Source organism: Calonectris borealis, chromosome 28, assembly GCF_964195595.1.
Source record: "Calonectris borealis chromosome 28, bCalBor7.hap1.2, whole genome shotgun sequence".
Lineage (NCBI taxonomy): Eukaryota > Metazoa > Chordata > Aves > Procellariiformes > Procellariidae > Calonectris > Calonectris borealis.
In genome coordinates, this window is record NC_134339.1 from 1,045,267 (window position 1) to 1,064,354 (window position 19,088).

Below are 19,088 nucleotides of genomic sequence, written 5' to 3' on the forward strand. Positions count from 1 at the left end.
ACCCACAGACAGTGGCACCCATGGGCAACAGGGATCTACAGACAGTGGCACCCATGGAGAGTGGCACCTACAGACCGTAGGGACCCACAGACAGTGGCACCCATGGGCAGCAGGGACCCACGGACAGTGGCACCCACGGAGAGTGGCACCTACAGACCGTAGGGACCCACAGACAGTGGCACCCATGGGCAACAGGGATCTACAGACAGTGGCACCCATGGAGAGTGGCACCTACAGACTGTAGGGACCCACAGACAGTGGCACCCATGGGCAGCAGGGATCCACGGGCAGCAGGGACCCACAGACAGCGGCACCCATGGGCAGTGGCTCCCACAGAGAGTGGCACCCATGGGCCACGGGGACCCACAGGCAGCAGCACCCACAGACAGCTGTCAGTAACCGCCGGTGCCGTGGCCACAGGTTTTCATCGTTACCGGAGTTTCTCTGTAACGAGGGGAGCGGGGGCCTGTGCTGTGGGGCTGTGGTGGCATGTGGGTGCTTGGAGTGCCCTGGATGGGGGACCTAGGGTGCAGGTGATCGGGCTCCAGGGAGGCCCAGGGTGCCCTGGATGAGGGCAGTTTTGGGGTGCCCTTGGTGGGCTCTTGGGGTGTCCCAGGTAGGGGGGGAGTTTGGGGTGTCCTGGGTGGGGGGAGTCCCAGATGAAGCTTCTCAGGATGTCTTGGGGTGCCCCTTATGGGGATTCTTGGGGTGTCCTGAATGAGGGCTCTCGAGGTGTCCTGCACAGGGGGCCCTTGGGGTGCCCGAGCTGGGAGGGATCTTGGGGTGCTGCAGCAGAGGGGGAACCAGCCCCAGCACCCCCCAGGAGCTCCTCTGGCCCGGGGAGGGGCTGTGGGGCGGAACGGGAGGTGGAGTGGGGCGGGGACCCGTAATGCCCCCCTCCCCCTCCAATTAGTGGCAATTAGTGGCCATAAAGGGGCTGGGGGCAGCGGGGGTGGGAGTGCTGGCAGCAGAGGGGGGCACCATGGCCGCGGGGGACCTGTATGTGCAGGTAAGGGGGCCCGGGGGGGTCCCACCCCGGGCTGCTGCAGAGGGAGCTGGAAGGGCTTCTCCCCCTGCAGCCGGGGCTGGGGGGGGGGGCAGCAAATAGGGGCTGGGGGGCAGCAAATAGGGGCTGGGGGGGCCCCGCCCGCAGGTCTGGGGTGCTTGTTGCAGACCTGGGGGGGTCTTGTGCCTCCCCCGGGGGCTCAGCACCCCGGGTGGCTGCAGGTGCTGTGCCCTGGGTGTCCCCCTGGGTCACCTCCCCACTGGTGCCCGGCTTGGTGGCACCTCGGGGGTGCAGGGTGGTGCATCGGCCGTGGGTCTGGCCGTGGGCTGCCTGCCCTATGTGGGTGCTGCCGTGGCTGCTGCACCCTAGCTAGGCTCTCGGAGGGCTCCCTGACATGCAGGGACCCATGGCCTGGCAAGCACAGCACCTTGCAGGGGTGCTGGTCACAGGTGAGAAGAAGGGTTTGGTGCTGCCTGGGCACCCATTTGTCCTGCTTCTTGCCCAACTGGCCTGGCTGCTTTCATCCCCTGGATCCATCCACATCCTCCTCCCTCTGCCTTTGTCCAGCTCCGCCTGTCAAGGATGCTTCTGCTGCGAGCAGGCAGCAGGACAGGCTCTTGCTTCTCACTTTTGCTGCTGTGTATCAAAAACGATCGCTACAGCTGCAGGGCAGACCCTAAGCACGGTCCTTTCTCCCTGGAGGTACATCAGCCTGCGGGGCGGGAGGGTGCTGGTATTTCTGCAGAGGTGCAGCACCCATCGACGTGGTGTGACTGAGGTGCCAACCTAGGCAAAGCATGGAGGGCTTCTGTGCTTAAGGCATCACGGGTTGCCTTGTCCCCGATGGCCGGCCGGGCTGGGACCGGAGCAGCGGCACGGCTGACGCAGCCGGGTGCCCCGTGGAGCCCTGGCGTTACCCTCCTGTGTCTGCTCGAGCACCAGCCTGGTGCTCCCTCGGAGCAGAGCCGGGGAGCGGCCCAGGGGCGAGCTGGCCGTGCTAGCAGGGATGCTCTTTTGTCCAGCTGTGATTTCAGACTAAAATCCGTTAGTGCCTTGCTGGGAAGCTGAACATCGTGCAATTTTCGCTCCCCCCAGTGGCTACTGCTCATAAAAAATAATGGCTTCCTGTCGCCGCTCCTCTGCTGAGCGGCCCCTGCAACCTGATCCCCTTCCTGCCCTCTTTATTTCGACTGTAAAGTCAGATGTTCAGTCTTCTGACGACTCCTTGGATGTGAGCCCAAAGTTCAGCCCCTTCCTTCCCCCTCCCCAGACTTCCCGCCTGCTCAGTGCTTGTTTGATCAACTTTAATGATGCATTAACACATGTGCTTTGCACACTGCAGACCTGGAAACATTTGCTGCAAGCCAAGTTCCCTGGATTTGCAAAATCAGCGAAACCAGGAGGGCTTTTCAGGCCCCGGTTTCTAGCAAGAGGCTGGCCCCAGCCCACTGGGGTGGGAGCGTGGTGTGTTAGAGCCCTGCGGCTGCTCTGCGATAGCTCCCAGAGTCTGTGGAAGCGGATACACGCTCCCAGCTCAGCCCCAGAGCAAAGCTGCAACCATCAGATTCTCCCCGCTCCCCCGCCCTTTCTAAGCTTGCAATATGGCCTCATCTCCGCCTGCTCGGAGCAGCAGGAGGTGCCGGCCTCCTGGAAGCAGCCCCGGTTCCCCGCAGTCTGGCAGAAGCCTGGGGCAGAGCGGGGCCGCGGGCACCCGTGCCAGGAGCGGGGGCAGCAGGAGCTGGGGCTCTCCAGCCCAGGAGGTTGCCCTGGGCCAGCCTGGGGCCAGGTATTCACTAGTCACCCTCTTGCCAGTTGACAGGGTGCCTGCAGCAGGGTTTTGAGGTTTTTTGGCCCAGTTCTTACCTCTCTACCCCCATGGTGCTGCGCTGCTTCGCTCCTGCTGAGCGTGGGATCCCGCTCCCTGCGGGGTGGCTCCAAAGAGACGTTTTCCAGGCATGAAGGAGGTGTTAACAGTCGGGTCTGGGTGCAGAGGGAAATCAGGGCTCACCATGCTGCAGAACTCCCACTTCATCAGCACCCAGTGACTGCAGAGGGGAAACTGAGGCAGGGTGCTGGAGGCAGGGAGCACCGGTCCCATGGGTGCCAGCTGGTCCCTAGCACAAAGCTGCCCACTGCGGCTGGCCCCAGGGAGCTGCAGATTTGGGGGGCGAAAAGGGTATGGGGTGATTTTTCCTATCGCTGTCCCTGTGCCCTGGGCTGTAGCTGGGTGCAGAGCTGGCAGACTGGACCCGCTCAGTAGTTAGCAAGGGACCTGTACTGCACGTATCTGCTTTCAGGCCTGGTATCTCTGCCCAGCCAAACACGCGGCTGCATCCCCAGCACGCCAGGTGTTCAGAAATGCCGGTGCTCGGCATCTCCTGTGCTTCCAGAAACCTTCCCTGCAGCGGCAGCTGTGATCGCATCCATGCCGAGGGCAGAGAGGTGCTGACCTTCCTGGGGTGGGCAGCAGGGCCGGGGAGAAGCAGGGCTCCAGCAGAGGCAGCTTCCCAACAGCTGGAGAGCAGCTCCCTGCCTGCAGGAGCCAAGGGGCCATGGGGCACCTAGCAGGGTGCTGGGTCCCATGGCTTGCCCCGCTATGGCGATGCTGAGCACCAGGCTGACTGTCCTGAGAACCGTGGGGAGGGCTGCGACGCTTGGTTCGGAGGCTGGTGGCCAGACGCTTTCCCCGTCTCTTGGCCGTGGATCTCTGCAGGGGTCCCCTCCCTCCCGTGTCCCTGCAGGGTGCCCGGGTGTGGATCCCTGACTGTGTGGAAGTCTGGAGGGTGGCAGAAATAACCAGAGGCTACAAGGAAGGAGATGCCGTTCTCCATCTCCGCCTGGAAGATGGCTCGGTAAGGCTGGAGCTGTGCAGCCCAGCGGGTCCCTCCTCTGCTTGCCATGCCGTCGGGAGGTAGTCCACCTCTGCACCCCCAAACCAGCCTGGGCTCCCCAGCAGGGTGCGGAGAGGCTCAAACATTGCCTGGATGTCTCCCGTCTGGTGTCTGAGCAGGAGCCCAGACCACTGCGGCTGTGTCTGGCTCCGTGCCCTGTGGCCCCTGACTGCCCGGTGAGCTGGTCCTCGCTGCCTGCTGCTGCCTGACTTCCCAAAAGGCCTCCAGCTCAACGCCGTGCTGGCTGGGCTGTGATTCCCGGTGACTAACAGCCCAAGAATAGCCCGCAGCCAGCATCCCTCCTGCTGTGCTGCTCCCCACAGGCCCATCCTGCCTTTGCGGGGCTGGCTGACCCTGCTCAGCACTTGTCCTGCTCCTCCTCCATCCCCGCAGGCGCTGCCCTACCCCATCGAGTTCCAGCTGCCGCCGCTCTGCAACCCCGACTGCCTCTCGGGCGCCGATGACCTGGTGGCCCTGAGCTACCTGCACGAGCCGGCGGTGCTGCACTCGCTCCGCCGGCGCTTCCTGGAGGCCAACGCCATCTACACCTACTGCGGTGAGCCCCGTGCACCCCCCTGCTCCCCATCCCGTGCCCCTTCCCCGCAGCCACCTGGGACAGGTGCCCCTCCTGCCCCTGCCCTTTGCACAGCGCTCTTCCTCCAGGCATCATCCTCGTCGCCATCAACCCCTACAAGCCGTTGCCCATCTATGAGGAGGAGGTGATTTACGCCTACAGCGGCCGCGAAATGGGGGACATGGATCCCCACATCTTCGCTTTGGCGGAGGAGGCGTACAAGCAGATGGTGAGGTGAGAGCATCACGTGGGAGCATCCCCGGGGTTGAAGTGGGGAAGGGCTGAGGGCCCCTCTGGACCGTGGCATGTCTGTGGGGAGCATCCTGCTGGGTCATAGGCTGTCCCCAGCTCGTGTCCCCCTCTGGCAGGTTTGGGAAGCACCAGTCCCTCATCATCAGTGGCGAGTCGGGTGCAGGGAAGACTGCGTCGGCCAAGTATGCCATGAGATACTTCACCACCGTCGGGGGCTGCCTAGGTGACGCCAGCATGGAGAAGGTGCTGGCCTCCAGCCCTGTCATGGAGGTGGGTCCCCCTGGGTCCCCAGGCTCTTGCATGGGGATAGTTGGGGTGTCCCTGCAGGCTCTCCCCGTGCTCCTCATGGCTGGTATCCCTGATGTGATGCCATGTCTGTCCCCACCGTAAAACGGGTGGCAGGAACTGAACTTCTCCAGAGCACCTGGAGATCTGGGGCCAGCTAAAACCTCCTGCCCTCCTTCCCCACCAGGCCTTTGGGAATGCAAAGACAACCAGGAATGACAACAGTAGCCGCTTTGGGAAGTACATTGAGATTGGCTTCAGCCAAGCGCATGTCACAGGGGCCACCATCAAAACCTACCTGCTGGAGAAGTCCCGCGTCACCTTCCAGGTGGGTTTCTGGGGTGGCATGGGGACAGGGCTGAGTGGGAGCCCCAATCCTCGGAGCGGGAGGGTGCTCCTCCTGGGCATCCCCCAGGGAAGCAACCCCAGCACTGCTGAGTCGATGTGGGAGAAGGGAAGGTGTCCCTTGTCCCCAGACCTGGGGCTGCAGCACCGCTGCAGGGGAGCAGCGTGGCCCGAGGTGACCAGCCTTCTCAGAGATTTTCTTGCTCATCCACAGGCAAAAGCGGAGAGGAACTACCACATCTTCTACCAGCTCTGTGCCTCGGCCACCCTGCCCGAGCTCCAGGGCCTGGGTCTCCGTGAGTGCCCCCACGTCCCCCCCACAAGCCCCACGGCACGGTTTGCTGCCAGCCTGTCCCACGCTGGGCAGTGCCAGGCCTTCCTGCCCTCCCCAGCTGGGTGCTGGAGGAGGCTCTGCTGCTGCTGGGCAGCCTGGGGTGGGATAAGGGTGGTCGGGAGCCCTGTGGGGCAGGTGGTGCTGGTTCACAGCCTGAAACATCTGGCCCACAGGTGGGGCAGAGTCCTTCCACTACACCCGCCAGGGCCAGTGCGCCGCTGCCCAGGGCGCCGACGACGCGGCCGACTTGGACAGCACGCGGCACGCCTTCTCGCTCCTCGGTACTGTCCTGGCCGGGCACGGGTGGGGAGGGGACGGGCAGGGTGGTCGTCCCACCACCCTCACCGCGATGCTGGTGTAGGAGTGCTGGTGCCAGGCATCCCAGTGCGGGGGAGCCCGGCTGCCTGCTGGCCGTTGCCATCCCCCTGGTTTGTGCGATGCAGGGGGTCAGACCAGCCCGGGGTGGGGGCAGCTGGGGAGCCCCTCATGCCTGTGCTGTGCCTGCAGGTGTCCCTGAGGCCGAGCAGCTGGAGCTATTCCGCACCCTGGCTGCCATCCTGCACCTGGGCAACGTCGTGGTCAGAGGGAGGGACCGCCGTGGGGATGGCTGCTTCGTGGAGGTGGGTGGGAGCTTGCTGCCCGCACCCTGCGTCCCAGACGGGCCCCTGAGCGGCGCTGGCTGCAGGAGCCGCGTCTCAGCACTACTGCGGTGACAGGGTCTGTCCCTTTGCAGCCTGCCGATGAGGCCCTAGGGCTGTTCTGCGCACTGCTGGGCGTCGAGGCATCGCAGGTCATGCGCTGGCTCTGCCACCGCAAGCTGGTCACTGCTGGTGAGACCTACCTGAAGCCCCTCTCCAGGCAGCAGGCGCTCGACTCCCGGGATGCCCTGGCCAAGCATATGTATGGGCAGGTCTTCAGGTGGATGGTGAGCAGGGTCAACCGTGCCCTGCGGTCACTGGAGGGCCACTGTACCTCCATTGGCATCCTGGACATTTACGGGTAAGAGCAGCTCCCCTCTCCTGGGCTGCCTGGAAGAGCGTGGTCCTGCGGAACATGGTCCAGCTGGGACATGGGGCAGTACCTGCCCCTGGTTGGGTGCCCGTGCCTGGAGCTCGTGGCTGGCTGGGGTGGCTCTGCCTGGCAGCTGCCTAAGGCAGGTCTCTGCTGCCCGCAGGTTTGAGATGTTTGAGCTCAACAGCTTTGAGCAGTTCTGCATCAACTATGCCAACGAGAAGCTGCAGCAGCTCTTCAACCTGGTGGGTGTCACCCAGATGTCTCCCCTTGCTGGGAGCTGGCGAGGGTGGGCCCTGCACATCCCCGCTGTGCTGTTGGTGCTCTCTGCCTTGAATGTGGGTGGTGCTTCAGTCCCTGCAAACACGGGGTCTGGGAGGCTGCTGGAGCTGGGCACCGTCCCCTCCTTTCTCCCAAAGAGCTCCTGCTCCAGGAGAAGGGCTGCTCAGGTGTCTTATGGACACCAAGCCACTGCCTGGTGGCTGGCCACCTTTGTCCCCTCCTGGCTCAGTCCTGCTCTGCTCTCCCTGTCCTCCAGCATGTCTTCAAGCTGGAGCAGGAGGAGTATGTGACCGAGGAGATCCCTTGGGTCTTCATTGACTTCTGTGACAACCAGCCATGCATTGAGCTCATCGAGGGCCGGCTTGGCATCCTGGACCTGCTGAATGAGGAGTGCAAGGTGCGCAAGGGGTGCCAGGAGCAGGCTGCCATGGCCACCCAGAGCCCCCCCGCTGCCCCGTCTGACCCATTTGCCTTTCAGATGCCCCAAGGCAGTGATGGGAGCTGGGCCCAGAAGCTTTACCAGACCCATCTCAGCAGCTCCCACTTCCAGAAGCCCAAGAGGCCCAGGGATGCTTTCGTTGTCTGCCACTTTGCTGGCAAGGTAGGGAAAGCTGTGGCAGTACAGCCCTGGGCGGGGAGGGCTCGGCAGAGGCTCTGCACCAACGGGCACCCGGCCTGCCCTGGCTAGAGCTGGTGGTGGCAGCTCCTGAGCCTCCCACTGTCCCAAGTGGCTGTGGCCGCTGTCTGCACCCTCCCAGGCTGGGAGGTAGATCCTGCTGGCTCTGCTGCTGCTGAGTGCTGGGCTGCAACTCTCCAACTGAGGGTGAAAACATGGAAACTCTGGCTCTGATGGTTCTCATCGGTACCCTTGCAGCAGGGCAGGAGCTAGGCAGCGTGGCCACCATCAGCTCTGACTCCTGCGAGGACTTCTTCCGACAGCCTTGGACTGTGTCCAAGCAGACCAAACCGGTCTGGGAAGCTGCAGGCCAATGCTGGTGTTTGCCTTGTCTCCTGCCAGGTGGAATACCAGTGTGATGGGTTTGTGGAGAAGAACAGGGACGCTGTCCCCGAGGAGCTGGTGGGGCTGCTGCGAGCCAGCAAGGTGAGAGCCACCCTGAGCAGGGGCTGTGTAGGGCAGAGCCTGGCCGGCTTGTGGCCCCGGGAGCCTGGGGCTGGGCAAGACTGATGGTGTAGGAGGTATAAGCAGTGCAGGGTGAATCCCTGTCTGCCTGCTGGCACAGCCCCATGCAGTGCTGGCCATGGTCAGGGTGCCCTGAAATGTGGGTGCTCTCCACTCTGTTTCCCTGCCTTGGGCTTCCCCATCTTGGGGGACACCTTGGCGATGTCCCTGCTGAGAGGGCTGGAGGGCCCTGCTGCTTGCAGGTCTGTAACGCTGTCACTTCTCCCTTCCACCCTGCGTGGCCCTAGCAGAACGTAAGGGACATCTTGGAGGGCTTCCCACTTGGGAAGGTGCACTTAGTTTTTCCTGGGGGAAGCAGCAGGCAGGGCCACAGCTGGATCTGGCACATCTGGGCTGTAGCAGCGCGGAGGACCATGCACTGAGCTGGCCTCTGTGGAGCCTGTGGTCTTCTGGGGCTGTGTCTCCTGGTGGCGATGGCTCTCGGGGTGTTGGGAGATGCTCGCTGCAAGGTCTGCCTGGCTCTCACAGCTCTGCTCTGTGCAGTCTGCTCTGCTCGCTGAGCTCTTCCTGGAGGAAGGGGACGGCCCCACGTCCCTGCAGTCCCGCAGGTCCAGCGGGCCCAGGATGGCTGGTCGCCCCAGCCGGAGATCGCTGCCCAGTAGCCAAAAGAGCAAGAAGTCCATCTCCAGCCAGGTATGGGGTGAGGGGTGCTGGCCCTGGACAACCGGGGCTGCGAGAGCCCCAAGGGGACCCCTGTGTGTGCTGGCCCAGGGAGCCCCACCAGCCCCAGGAGGTTCCTGCTGGCCCTGATCGCACTTGCCTTGTCCTCTGCAGTTCAAAGCCTCCCTGAAGCGGCTGATGGAGGTGCTGGGCAGCAGCACACCGCACTACATCCGCTGCATCAAACCCAACGACGGGAAGCAGCCCTTCATGTGAGTGCCTGGCCAGGGAGGCTGGAGGGGATGGGGACACTGCGGGGCACTGCTGTCCCTCCAATCTGTGTCCCTCTTGCCCTGGCCCTGCATAGCTTGGAGCGTGCCAGGCTGGCTGGGACCCATTCTAGATCAGCCCCTCTTTGCCCCAGGTTTGACTCCAGGCGAGCAGTGGAGCAGCTACGAGCCTGTGGGGTCCTGGAGACCATCCGGATCAGTGCCTCAGGCTACCCCTCCAGGTACCCCCTGCTTCAGCAGCACCCTGGGTGCTCTCCCTCTCTCCAGGCACAGCACCTCTGATCCCCACTCTGTCCCCCACAGGTGGACGTACCAGGAGTTCTTAGAGAGGTACAGGGCTCTGCTGAGCAGAGAGGAGCTGATGGGCACTGACAAGAAGCAGATCTGCAGCCTTGCCCTTGAGAGGCTGCTCCAAGTAAGGGTCCTGCTTGGGGGGTGCAGCCGTGGTACCGGAGTATCCCTTGCAGATGCTTCTCCCCATGTGCGGGTGCCCAGTGAGGTACAAAATGGGTGAGCTGGGGGATGGGGAGGAACTCTGCCTCCAGGGAGGCTGGATAGGGAGATCGGTGGCATGAGGAGCATCACTCTTGAGGGAGCCTGGCTGGGGTGTGCTTTGTCCCTGGGACTGACTTCGCCCTTGCACGCAGGACCCCAGCAAGTACCAGTGTGGGAAGAGCAAAGTGTTTTTCCGGGCTGGCCAAGTGGCTTACCTGGAGGAGCTGCGGTACCGGCGGCTGAGGGCAGCCTGCACCCTGCTGCAGAGGCACCTGCGGGGCTGGCTGGCGCGGAGGCGCTTTGGACGGGCACGTGCCGCGGCAGTCTGCCTGCAGCGCCATGCCCGGGGCATGCTGGCCCGGAGGTGAGCGGGGGACGGGGCTTGGAGGGAGCTGCAATGAGCTGAGACAGAGCTCAGCCTTGGGCTGAGCTGGCAGCTGTACTGGCTCGGGGCTGGGCTCTGACCCGCTGTGGGCTGGCTGCAGGCTTTGTCAGCCCCCCGGTGCTCTGTCCTCCCTGCAGGTTCGCCAGGATGCTGCGAAGGACCAGGGCTGCTGTGATGCTGCAGAAGACCCTGAGGATGGTCCTGGCCCGGCGCTCCTACCTACGCGTGCACCAGGCTGTCGTCACCATCCAAGCCTTTGCCCGGGGCATGTTTGCCCGGCGTCTTTACCAACAGGTAGGAGCCTGGCAGGGTGGTGGGAGTCCCAATCCCACCTGGGGGGGCTGCGCCGCTGGCAGTGCCACTGCCCCATCTCTCCCTCCACAGATGGTGTGGCACCAGAAAGCCGTGGTGATCCAGGCCGCTGTCCGGGGCTGGCTGGCCCGGACCCACTATGCCCGCCTGCGTGGGGCCGTCGTCTACCTGCAGTGCTGCTACCGCCGGGTGCGGGCACGCGGGGAGCTGCGGCGGCTGCGTGCGGAGGCACGCTCGGTCGAGCACTACAAGCAGCTGCACAAGGGCCTGGAGATCAAGGTGATACAGCTGCAGTGCAGGCTGGATGAGCAGGTGGGCGCTGGCTTCAGCCCTTCGGGGGTCCCAGGGCAAGGGGGCAGCTGCTTTTTGCTGACCGCTTCTTACCAGTCCCCGTGCAGTCAAAACCACGCCTGCCCTTGTCTTCAGTCCTCTCCCGGCCCCGGGAGGGAGCTGGCCCTGCCTGACGTGCGTCCCCAGGCAGGAGCCATGTATCTGGGTCTTGTCCTGGGTTTTCAATGCTCCCTATGGGTGTGGGGCCCTGGGGATGGGCTGGGCCCCCTCCTGGGTGCTTGGTTGGGTGCAGTCTTGCAGCACCGTGTCACGTGCTGGGAACCGTTCCGGCATGGCGCGTTCTCCCACCACGCTCCTGCCGGCAGCATCTGCCATCGCCATCTGGGTGAGTGTCTCTGCTTCGGCTGTCACCGTTCCGTTTCTGGGGGTGTCTGTGGAGGGGGAGGGAGGGCTCCTGTGGTGTGATCCTGTCTCGGGGGGTTGGGGGAAGCAGAGCTGGAAAATCCTGCTCTCGGGGCTGGCCAGGAGGTGGGTAACGGGCTGTAAAGCCATGGCAAAGCTGATGCGTGGCTCCTGTGGGATGGCATGTCATGGAGACTGCTCTCCCAGGCCTGGGCTCTGTCTGAGGTGACACCAGAGGCTCAGGGCTCCAAACAGATGGGTGGGAAATGGGGTATCCGGGTTCATGGCAGAAGGGCAGCCGCAGTATGGATGGGCTCTCATGGATGGGCGACACGCGGGGATATGCCCTTGTTCCCGGCCACCCGCCTGACGTCTTCTGCCCGTTGGCTCAAGGCCCAGGAGAAGCAGCGGCTGGTGGAGCAGCTCTCTGGGCTGAACGCTGCCCATGCTGAGGAGGTGCAGCGGCTGCGGGCCGAGATGCAACAGCTGCGGGAGGATGCGGCCCGTGACGCCCAGGTCCAGCGGCTGCAGGAGCGGCTGGCCGAGCTGGAGAGGCACAGCGTGAAGAGCTGCCTGGGCCAGGAGGTCGAGGAGCTCAGGCAGGTCTGTCTGTCCGGGGATGCTCTTGCTCTGCTGGGGCTCCACGGGGCTCTCCAGGGACCCGGCAGCGTGCTGCGCCTCCTGCTGCGGGTGGTCCCTGGAGGAGACCACCGGCAGCCAGGGCTGGCCCCGGGCAGGGCTCTGGCTGTACCTGCCCCTCTGCCTTCCCGCAGCGCTTGGCAGAGGTGGAAGCCATGAAGCTGCAGCTGGGGGAGGAGAGGGATGCCCTGATCCAGCGCACGTTGGAGCAGTCGCAGGATCTGGAAGGTAAAAGGGGTCCTCGGATCCCCTCATCCCATTCCTCTGGGTATGGGCTGGTCCTGCAGGCTTGGTGTGTTCCTGCACGTCCCCTCGCAGAGGGGTCCTGGCCTTGCCCGTCCCCACTCCTTGCTGTGTCCGTCCCCACAGAGCAGCACCGGCGTGCGGCACGGGAGAGCCAGGGGCTGCTGCAGGAGCTGGAGGAGGAGCGGGCACGCTACCAGAGCCTGGTGCAGGAGTACGCCCGTCTGGAGCAGGGCTACGAGAACCTGCGGGATGAGGTGGCCTTCCACAGGGTGAGGGGCTGGCAGGGACACAGGGAGGCTCAGGGCAACCCCTTCCTCGGCGCTGGCTGGTCCAGGGAACCCTCTGTGGGAGAAGCGGGCTCCCCAGCTCACGTGCTGAGGGATCCCCAAGCCCGAGGTATCCTCCTGAAGCTATCGCTGCTCTGCACCAGCAGGCGCTCAGGGTGTGGGGGAACAACCTTGTCCTTCTCTCCCCACTCAGCAAAGCACCTTGAGGCGGTCCCCTTCGTCAGAGAGCTTCCTGGGCTCCGAGAGCAGCTACTTGTCCTCCATGTCCACAGCTCCCTCACGAGATGGCTCCGACCAGCAGGCTGAGGCTAGTGGTGACACTGGTGGGGACAGTGGGCTGGGGCTGAGACGTGGACTGTCCCTTCCCCTGGCTATGGGGACAGCTGTGCCCTGGGGCTCCTGGTGGGAGCTGCTCCCATTGGGGAGGGGTGTCTGCAGGTGTTCTGGCACTGGTGCCCAGCCCTGGCTGCTGTGCCAAACCCTGTCTCTGCACCCAGGGGCTGGAGGAGCGCTGGCAGCCGGTGCCAGAGGGGCTGCAGCCACAGCCCAGCAGCGAGGCGCCGCTGAACGGCGGCGTGGGCCAGCATCCCTTCGAGAAGGCGTACCTTCTCCTCCTGGGGCAGCTCAACGCTGTCAACGAGGAGCTGGCCCGGACCCGGGAGGAGCTGCGGAGGTCCAAGGCCCCTGTGGAGCCGGAGGAGAGGAAACCGTTGGACTTCCTCAAGCGCAGGGTGAGCCCCTGCCCCACCGCCATGAGCAGGGCCAGATCCAGGCTGGTGGGGCTGGCCTCACCCTGCTCTCCTCTCCCTGCAGAACATAGCTGAGATGCTGGGGCTGGGCAGGAGCCCCGAGAAGGTGGCAGTGGATGACGACTTGAAGCACGCGTACGATGCGGTGCAGGTTGCCAATAGGTGAGTGTGGTCCCAGGGAGATGGTCCCCAGCTGAGCTGTTGCCCCACAATGGGCTGCTGGATCCATGCTGCTGGCGGGGCTTTCCCTGCTGTTTTAGCCGCTTGGGTCGCAGCTGCCTGGCCTCTGCGGTGCTGTGGTGCTGGGCAGCGGCAAATCCTCTTTGAAGCAGCCACCTCCTCACATGCTGTTGGCACCGTAGCCCCAGCTGGGCTGGGAGGGCGAGGGCAGCCTGCCCCTCGCTGCCCAGCGGGGTGTGGGGCAGCCCTGGCTCTCCTTCCCTTCTCTCCAGTGCACCCAGCTGCGTTTTCCTGGGGGGCTGGAGCACCCCACCTTGCTCCGGGCACAGGCACACCCACTCAAGAGCAGACTGGATGCCCTGGGCTCAACGGGAGCCTCCTAAGAGGGCAGGGCTGGTGCAGCCTGTTCCTGGGCTGTGCTGGGTGCTCGAGGCTCAGTGCAGCCGGAGGGGAGATGCTCTCTTAGCACAGCTGGGTCCGTGCTGTCCCCAGGGTGCCTGGGCAGGGGGAGAGTTCCCAGCTCTGAGGCTTGAGGGGAGAAATACCTCCTCAGCAGCCTCCCCAAGGGATGGGGCGTGGCAGCTGAAGGAGGTCGGTGCCTCAGTTTCCCTCGTGCACGTGTGCAGGCTGCTGGCGAGTCAGCTGCGGGAGGAGAAGCAGCAGCATGAGGAGGAGGTAGAGGGGCTGCACCTCGACATCTGCTCACTCAAGCAGCTGAGCCAGCAGCAGGCAGCCCTCATCCAGGACCTGCAGCGGCACCAGGGGCAGGAGGGGCTGCAGCACCATGTCCTGCGGCTCAAGGAGGAGAACTGGGTAAGGGGGGGGGTGGGCAGGACCGGGCTTGGGGCTGGCTTCCACCCCCTTGCCCTGTGCTGAGCTGTAGCAGCCCCTTAGGGAGCAATGTGGGGGACCCTGCTGCATCCCCCCAGCTCTGTTCCGCTCGGGTGCTGGTGGGGATGTCCAGCTGAGGGAGGCTGGCTGAGCCCTACCGGGGCTGTCCCTGCCCAGGAGCTGGCCCAGAAGCTGGAGAAGCAGGAGAGGACCACAGTGAAGCTTCAGAAGCAGCTGAGAGCCTATGCGAAGCAGATCCAGGAGCTCGCAGGCAAGTGCCTGCATGGGAGGGAGGCGTGGGGCTGGCTTGGAGGGTCACCAGCCTGGTTTGAGGCTGGAGCATCGCCCAGCCTCAACACAGGGAGCAGAGTCCCCTGTGTGCCCCCCCACCCCAAACAGAGATGCTGGGGAGCATCTGCTTGGACTGAGCTGAAGGGACCTGATCTGGGTCCCGTAGCCCAGGACACAGCAGGATGTGACCTGCGCTCCTCTCCCCCAGTGAAGAAAGAGGCTACTGGGCCAGCGCAGGAGTTGGCAGCGTCCACTGTGGTCCCGTCCCGGTCCCCCATGGTCCCGTCCCTGGCTGGGCTGTCCCAGGCCATGCTAGCATGGAGGATGGAGGACGAAGGGCGCATTATCAAGGCCATCATCACAGGTAGGGCTTGGAGGGATGGGGACTCCTTACCCCAGCTTGGTCCCTGCTAGGGCTTCTTGCCAAACTCTGTGTGAGCTCATCCTTTCAGTGTTGCTGGGACAGCATCCTGCCTGGCTCAGGACCAGCTTTCCATAGCTGCCTGGTTTCCAACCGTCCTGCTTTCCCCTGCAGACTACAAACCACAGAACAGCCCTGGGGCGCTCCCAGACCTGCCAGCCTATGTCCTCTTCCTGTGCTTCCGGCACGCGGACCACTGCTGTGACGAGCCGCGGGCCCGCTCGCTCCTGGATGCAGCCATTGATGCCATCAAAAGGGTCATGAAGGTGCTGGGCTTGGGGGTGTGGGCTGGGCTGAGGAGCGGGCGCTTCACTGGCCAAGGCAGGGGTGGCACTGGGGCAGCAGCCTGGCCCCCAGGGCACAGTGTGTGCCTGCCTGCAGTGTCCAGCCTGAGCATCTCCTGGGGTGAGGGGTGCCCCTGGGTGCTGCAGGGCTCCTGTGAGAGGGTCCAACAGTTCCACACCCCCATAGCCCTCATCGGGCTGCAGCTAGCTCTGTGTGGCTCATGGAGCTACTGCGGGGCGTGAAGGCTCGCTGCCGCCGGAGCCCGCTGACCCCGGTGCTCTCCGTTCCCTCCTGCAGAAGCACAGTGATGACTTTGCCATGGTGGCTCTCTGGCTTGCCAACACCTGCCGGCTCCTGAACTGCCTGCGCCAGTACAGCCAGGATGAGGTAGGGCTGGGCTGCAGGGCGTCTGCCACCTCCCTGGGAAGGGCGGGAGCTTAGTGGGGACTGGGTTTGGCCCCACCTGGGGCTGCATCCTCTTTGCCCCAACCCCGGTAGGCAGGGATGTGCTGGGCTGACACTGCCCCACGCTTGCCTGGGACCCAGCTGTGTCCCCTGGTGCTGCTGGCTCTGACCCAGCCTGTGCCCGCAGAACTACTGGCAGGGGAACACGGCGCGGCAGAACGAGCATCGCCTGCAGAACGTGGACCCCCAGAGCTCCTGCCGCAGCCTGGGTGCCCTGGCCGTCCAGCTCTACCAGCAGCTCATCCGCACAGCCGAGAAGCGCCTCAAACCCATGATTGGTACGGCCTGGGCTTGGGGGGCACTCAGGGGATACTGGTTCGGGGGGGAGTGCTGTGCTCAGCTGTGTGAACTGCTGTACCCAGAGGGGGAAGGTAGGCTTGGAACTGGGGGCCCCCTCCTATGCGGGACCATCTGCTCCTTGAGCCTCCTGGCTTGGAGGAGGTGGCTGGGGAGCTAAAGTGGGCTCAGCACCCCGGGGACCTTGGGCTGCATCCATGGGGAGATTGTTCCCCCCATGCCCCGCTTTGCAGCCTCGTGGAGCAGGGCCAGCCCCTGGGCTAGCCTGGACCAGCTATCCTGGAGGTGCCATCGGCCCCTGCAGCCCCAACTGGGACACAGTGCCAAGGAGCAGTGTACTGGGTGCTCAAGGCACAACGCAGGGTCTCTGCCTCGTTATGATGAGCCTTTTCTACCCTTCAGTTGCCGCAATGCTGGAAAGTGAGCCCATACAGGGCTTGTCCTCCTCCTGCCCTCCTGGCCCCCGCCGGTCCTCGGCAGCCCCTGCCCACACCCTGCCTGAGCTGCTGCAGCAGCTGGGCTCCTTCCGTGCAGCGCTGGACCACCATGGGCTGGCCCCCAGTGTGGGGCACCAGGCCCTGCGCCAGCTCCTCTTCCTCGTCAGCGGCACCACGCTCAACTACCTGCTGCTGAGAAAGGACACGTGCTCCTGGAGCCGCGGCATCCAGCTCAGGTCAGCGCCCGTGCGGGATGGGGCTATCTGGGGGGGCTGGGGCATGGCCCATGCCTCCCCCTGACCTGGTCTCCCTGGCAGGTACAACATCAGCCAACTGGAGCAGTGGCTGCGGGCAGAGGGGCTGCAGCAGAGTGGGGCCCACGAGGTGCTGGAGCCCCTGGTCCAGGCTGCCCAGCTGCTGCAGGTGAAGAAGGTGACAGAGGAGGACGCTGGAGCTCTCTGCAGCCTGTGCACGGTGCTGTCACCCCAGCAGGTACTGGGGGGTGTTGGGGCTCACTGCCTGCTGGGCGCTCATCCTATCCTGGGGCTCCTTGGCCTCCCTGGGTGCACCAGGGATGCACTGGCAGGTGGGGACTGCACCATACCCGAAGTGTCTGGATGTGCCCAGCCCTTCCCTCTTCATGGTCCCCATCGTCTCCTCCAGGTTGTGAAGATCCTCCGGGCTTACACCCCGGCTGTGGGGCTGGAGGAGCGCATCAGCCCCAGCTTCATCAGCAATGTCGAGGTAAGCAGGACCCGTGGTCCGCTCCTGGGGAGACTGTCCGCACGGACCCCCTTACTGGGGCAGCCCTGGCTGTGAGCACTGTGTCTCCACAGAAGCAGCTGCAGGACCAGTATGGAGGGGGACCCAGCCAGCTCCTGGTGGACACCAGCCACCTCTTCCCTGTGCATCTGCCCTTCACTGCCTCCCCCCTGCACCTGGATGAGCTCCGCATCCCTGATGCCCTTGACCTGGCCTTCCTTGTCCGCCTCTGAGCCAAGGTCCGGCCCTGGACACTGCCAGTGCCCCGATGAGGGGTGTCTGACCCCCCTGAGGTGGGGGAAGGCCACGAAGGGTGGGGGTGCAGCACTTTTTATGTGTGCCGTTCTTCTGGGAAGTTGTTTGTTTATTGAAACTCAAGTGCCTTGTTTGTGGCATACCCAGGGCCCATGGCAGTCCTGCGCTGGGGGTTTTGGCCACTTTTTAATCCTTTGAAGTGAATAAAAGTCTTTGCAGATAACTTTGTAGTCTGAGGCTGTCTAGGGTGGGTGTGCTGTTTGCAGGGTGATGTGAGGGAGCTCGAGGACCATCACTGGGGCATTCCTGGGGCTTTTCATGAATTATAGAATGGTTTGGGTTGGAGAGCACCTCTAAAGATCATCTAGTTCCAACCCTCAGCAATGGGAAGGGACATCTTCCACTAGATAATGTTGTTCAAAGCAACATGACTTTGAACGCTTCCAAGGATGGGGTTCCACAAGTTCTCTGAGCAACCTATTCCAGAGTCCCACTACCTTCATTGTAAGACGTTTCTTACGTAAGTTGAATCTAAATCTAAAGTCCAGTCCAAATCTACTCTCCTTCAGTTTGCCCCAGAAGGTCAGCTGGGGCCATAGAGGGCCCTGGGGCTCTTTGGAGGGTAGCAGGGTCCTGCATGGGCTCTGGAAAAGCACTGATGTGGCTCATGCCCTGCAGTTCTCAGAGCTGCTGAAGGTGAACGAGGAGGGCACCAAAGTGAGGTGGCATCCCCCCAGCACATGGCTGCTGGCCTGGCAGCTGCTGCCCCAGGAGCAGGACATGCTGCCGCTCATCCAGAAGAACTTCCTTGAGACCATCATGAGGACCTTCAGTGCCATCGCCTCCATCCGCATCCTGCGGCCGGGCTACAAGCTGCCCTCGGAAAAACACTGAGCTGCTGAGCAAGCGCTGCGCGCTGGAGGAGTACAAGAGCCTGGAGAGCGCCCGCAGGGCCTTTGAGGACCTTGGCCGCCAAAGCCCCCCAGGCAGCGAGACCATCAGGGTGGTCCGGCTGTGCGGGAAGGGCCCCAAGAAACGCGCGGCTGAGAAGGAGGTGGCGGAGGAGCTGGTGGACCAGCTGGGTTGGAAGGAGCAGGAGGCAGCCGCGACCTCCCCCTACGGCACTGGGGACTCCCTGCTCGGCAGCCCTCTGGAGTCAGACGGTGGAGTCAGACGGTGCCCTGGCGTCACCCCCCCTCCTCCTGAACAAGGACCCCTCGGCACCCCCCTGGCCCGGCAGCGACTTCAAGCCCAGCAACTTGGGCAACGCCTTCACCAGGTCGCTCCTCGCCAGCAAAGTCCTCCCTCCGCTCAGGACAGGCTTGGGCATCGCAGCTGCTACGGCCGCTGCTGCAGCACCGCGAGCCCCCGCGGCTGCGGCTGGGGGATGCAGCTCCCACCGCCCCAGCGGCGTCACTGGGACTGCCCTAAGGAAAGGGCTGATCCCCCCTTGACCCCCGGGGCTGGGGGACTGTCCTGACAGGGACCTCACCCTGCACCTCCTGCGAGCCCGACGCGGAAAGGTGAGGCCGCTTCCCGACGGTGCCGTTGGCTGCGTTGGCCCCAGTTGGGAAACGGGCAATAAAGAGAGCTGAGGTTTCCAGGCACTTCCTGGCAGGTGCAGTGGTTTTTTGTTATTATTATTTTTTCCCCCTTCCTGGTCTTGCTGCTGCCCAGGGTGCACCCAGACAAGGGGAGGAGGGTCCCTGCCTGGCCTGCAGCTCCCTCCCTCGCCGTTCTTGGGGTGATTTGGGGTTCTTTTGCTGAGGCAAAGCCGGGCTCTGGAGCCGAGCGTGGTGGGACCCGAGGAGGGACGCGATTGTCTTGAGGCTCTGAAGGGCTTTGCACGGAGCCCTGTCCCCGCTGGAGGGGCCGCTGCTTGTGTTCAGGACGAAGGCGTTGCAGCCCTTACTGTCTGTGTGGGTCTGTCCCCGCCCCGGCCCCCGAGGTCTGCCCTTGTCCCAGGGGCTCGGTGCTGCTTTCTGCG

At 64.1% G+C, this 19,088-nt stretch overlaps 1 protein-coding gene across 1 annotated transcript; it reads left to right on the forward strand.

Moving 5' to 3' along the window:
- The first annotated feature begins 982 nt into the window (after window positions 1–982).
- LOC142093680 (unconventional myosin-Vb-like) lies at window positions 983–17,314 on the forward strand. The gene is made up of 37 exons (XM_075175073.1): window positions 983–1,009; window positions 3,748–3,858; window positions 4,291–4,453; window positions 4,561–4,705; window positions 4,840–4,993; window positions 5,196–5,336; window positions 5,568–5,649; window positions 5,861–5,968; window positions 6,195–6,307; window positions 6,421–6,686; window positions 6,862–6,943; window positions 7,237–7,377; window positions 7,459–7,581; window positions 7,999–8,082; window positions 8,665–8,814; window positions 8,956–9,053; window positions 9,206–9,292; window positions 9,375–9,486; window positions 9,719–9,930; window positions 10,089–10,245; window positions 10,336–10,575; window positions 11,350–11,559; window positions 11,730–11,823; window positions 11,965–12,110; window positions 12,322–12,435; window positions 12,626–12,859; window positions 12,942–13,039; window positions 13,684–13,870; window positions 14,066–14,159; window positions 14,388–14,543; window positions 14,715–14,866; window positions 15,183–15,272; window positions 15,478–15,628; window positions 16,050–16,320; window positions 16,402–16,576; window positions 16,748–16,828; window positions 16,921–17,314. The coding sequence occupies exons 1-37, from the start codon at window positions 983–985 to the stop codon at window positions 17,077–17,079; spliced, it is 5,208 nt and encodes a 1,735-aa protein (XP_075031174.1). The 3' UTR covers window positions 17,080–17,314.
- The last annotated feature ends 1,774 nt before the right edge of the window (window positions 17,315–19,088 follow it).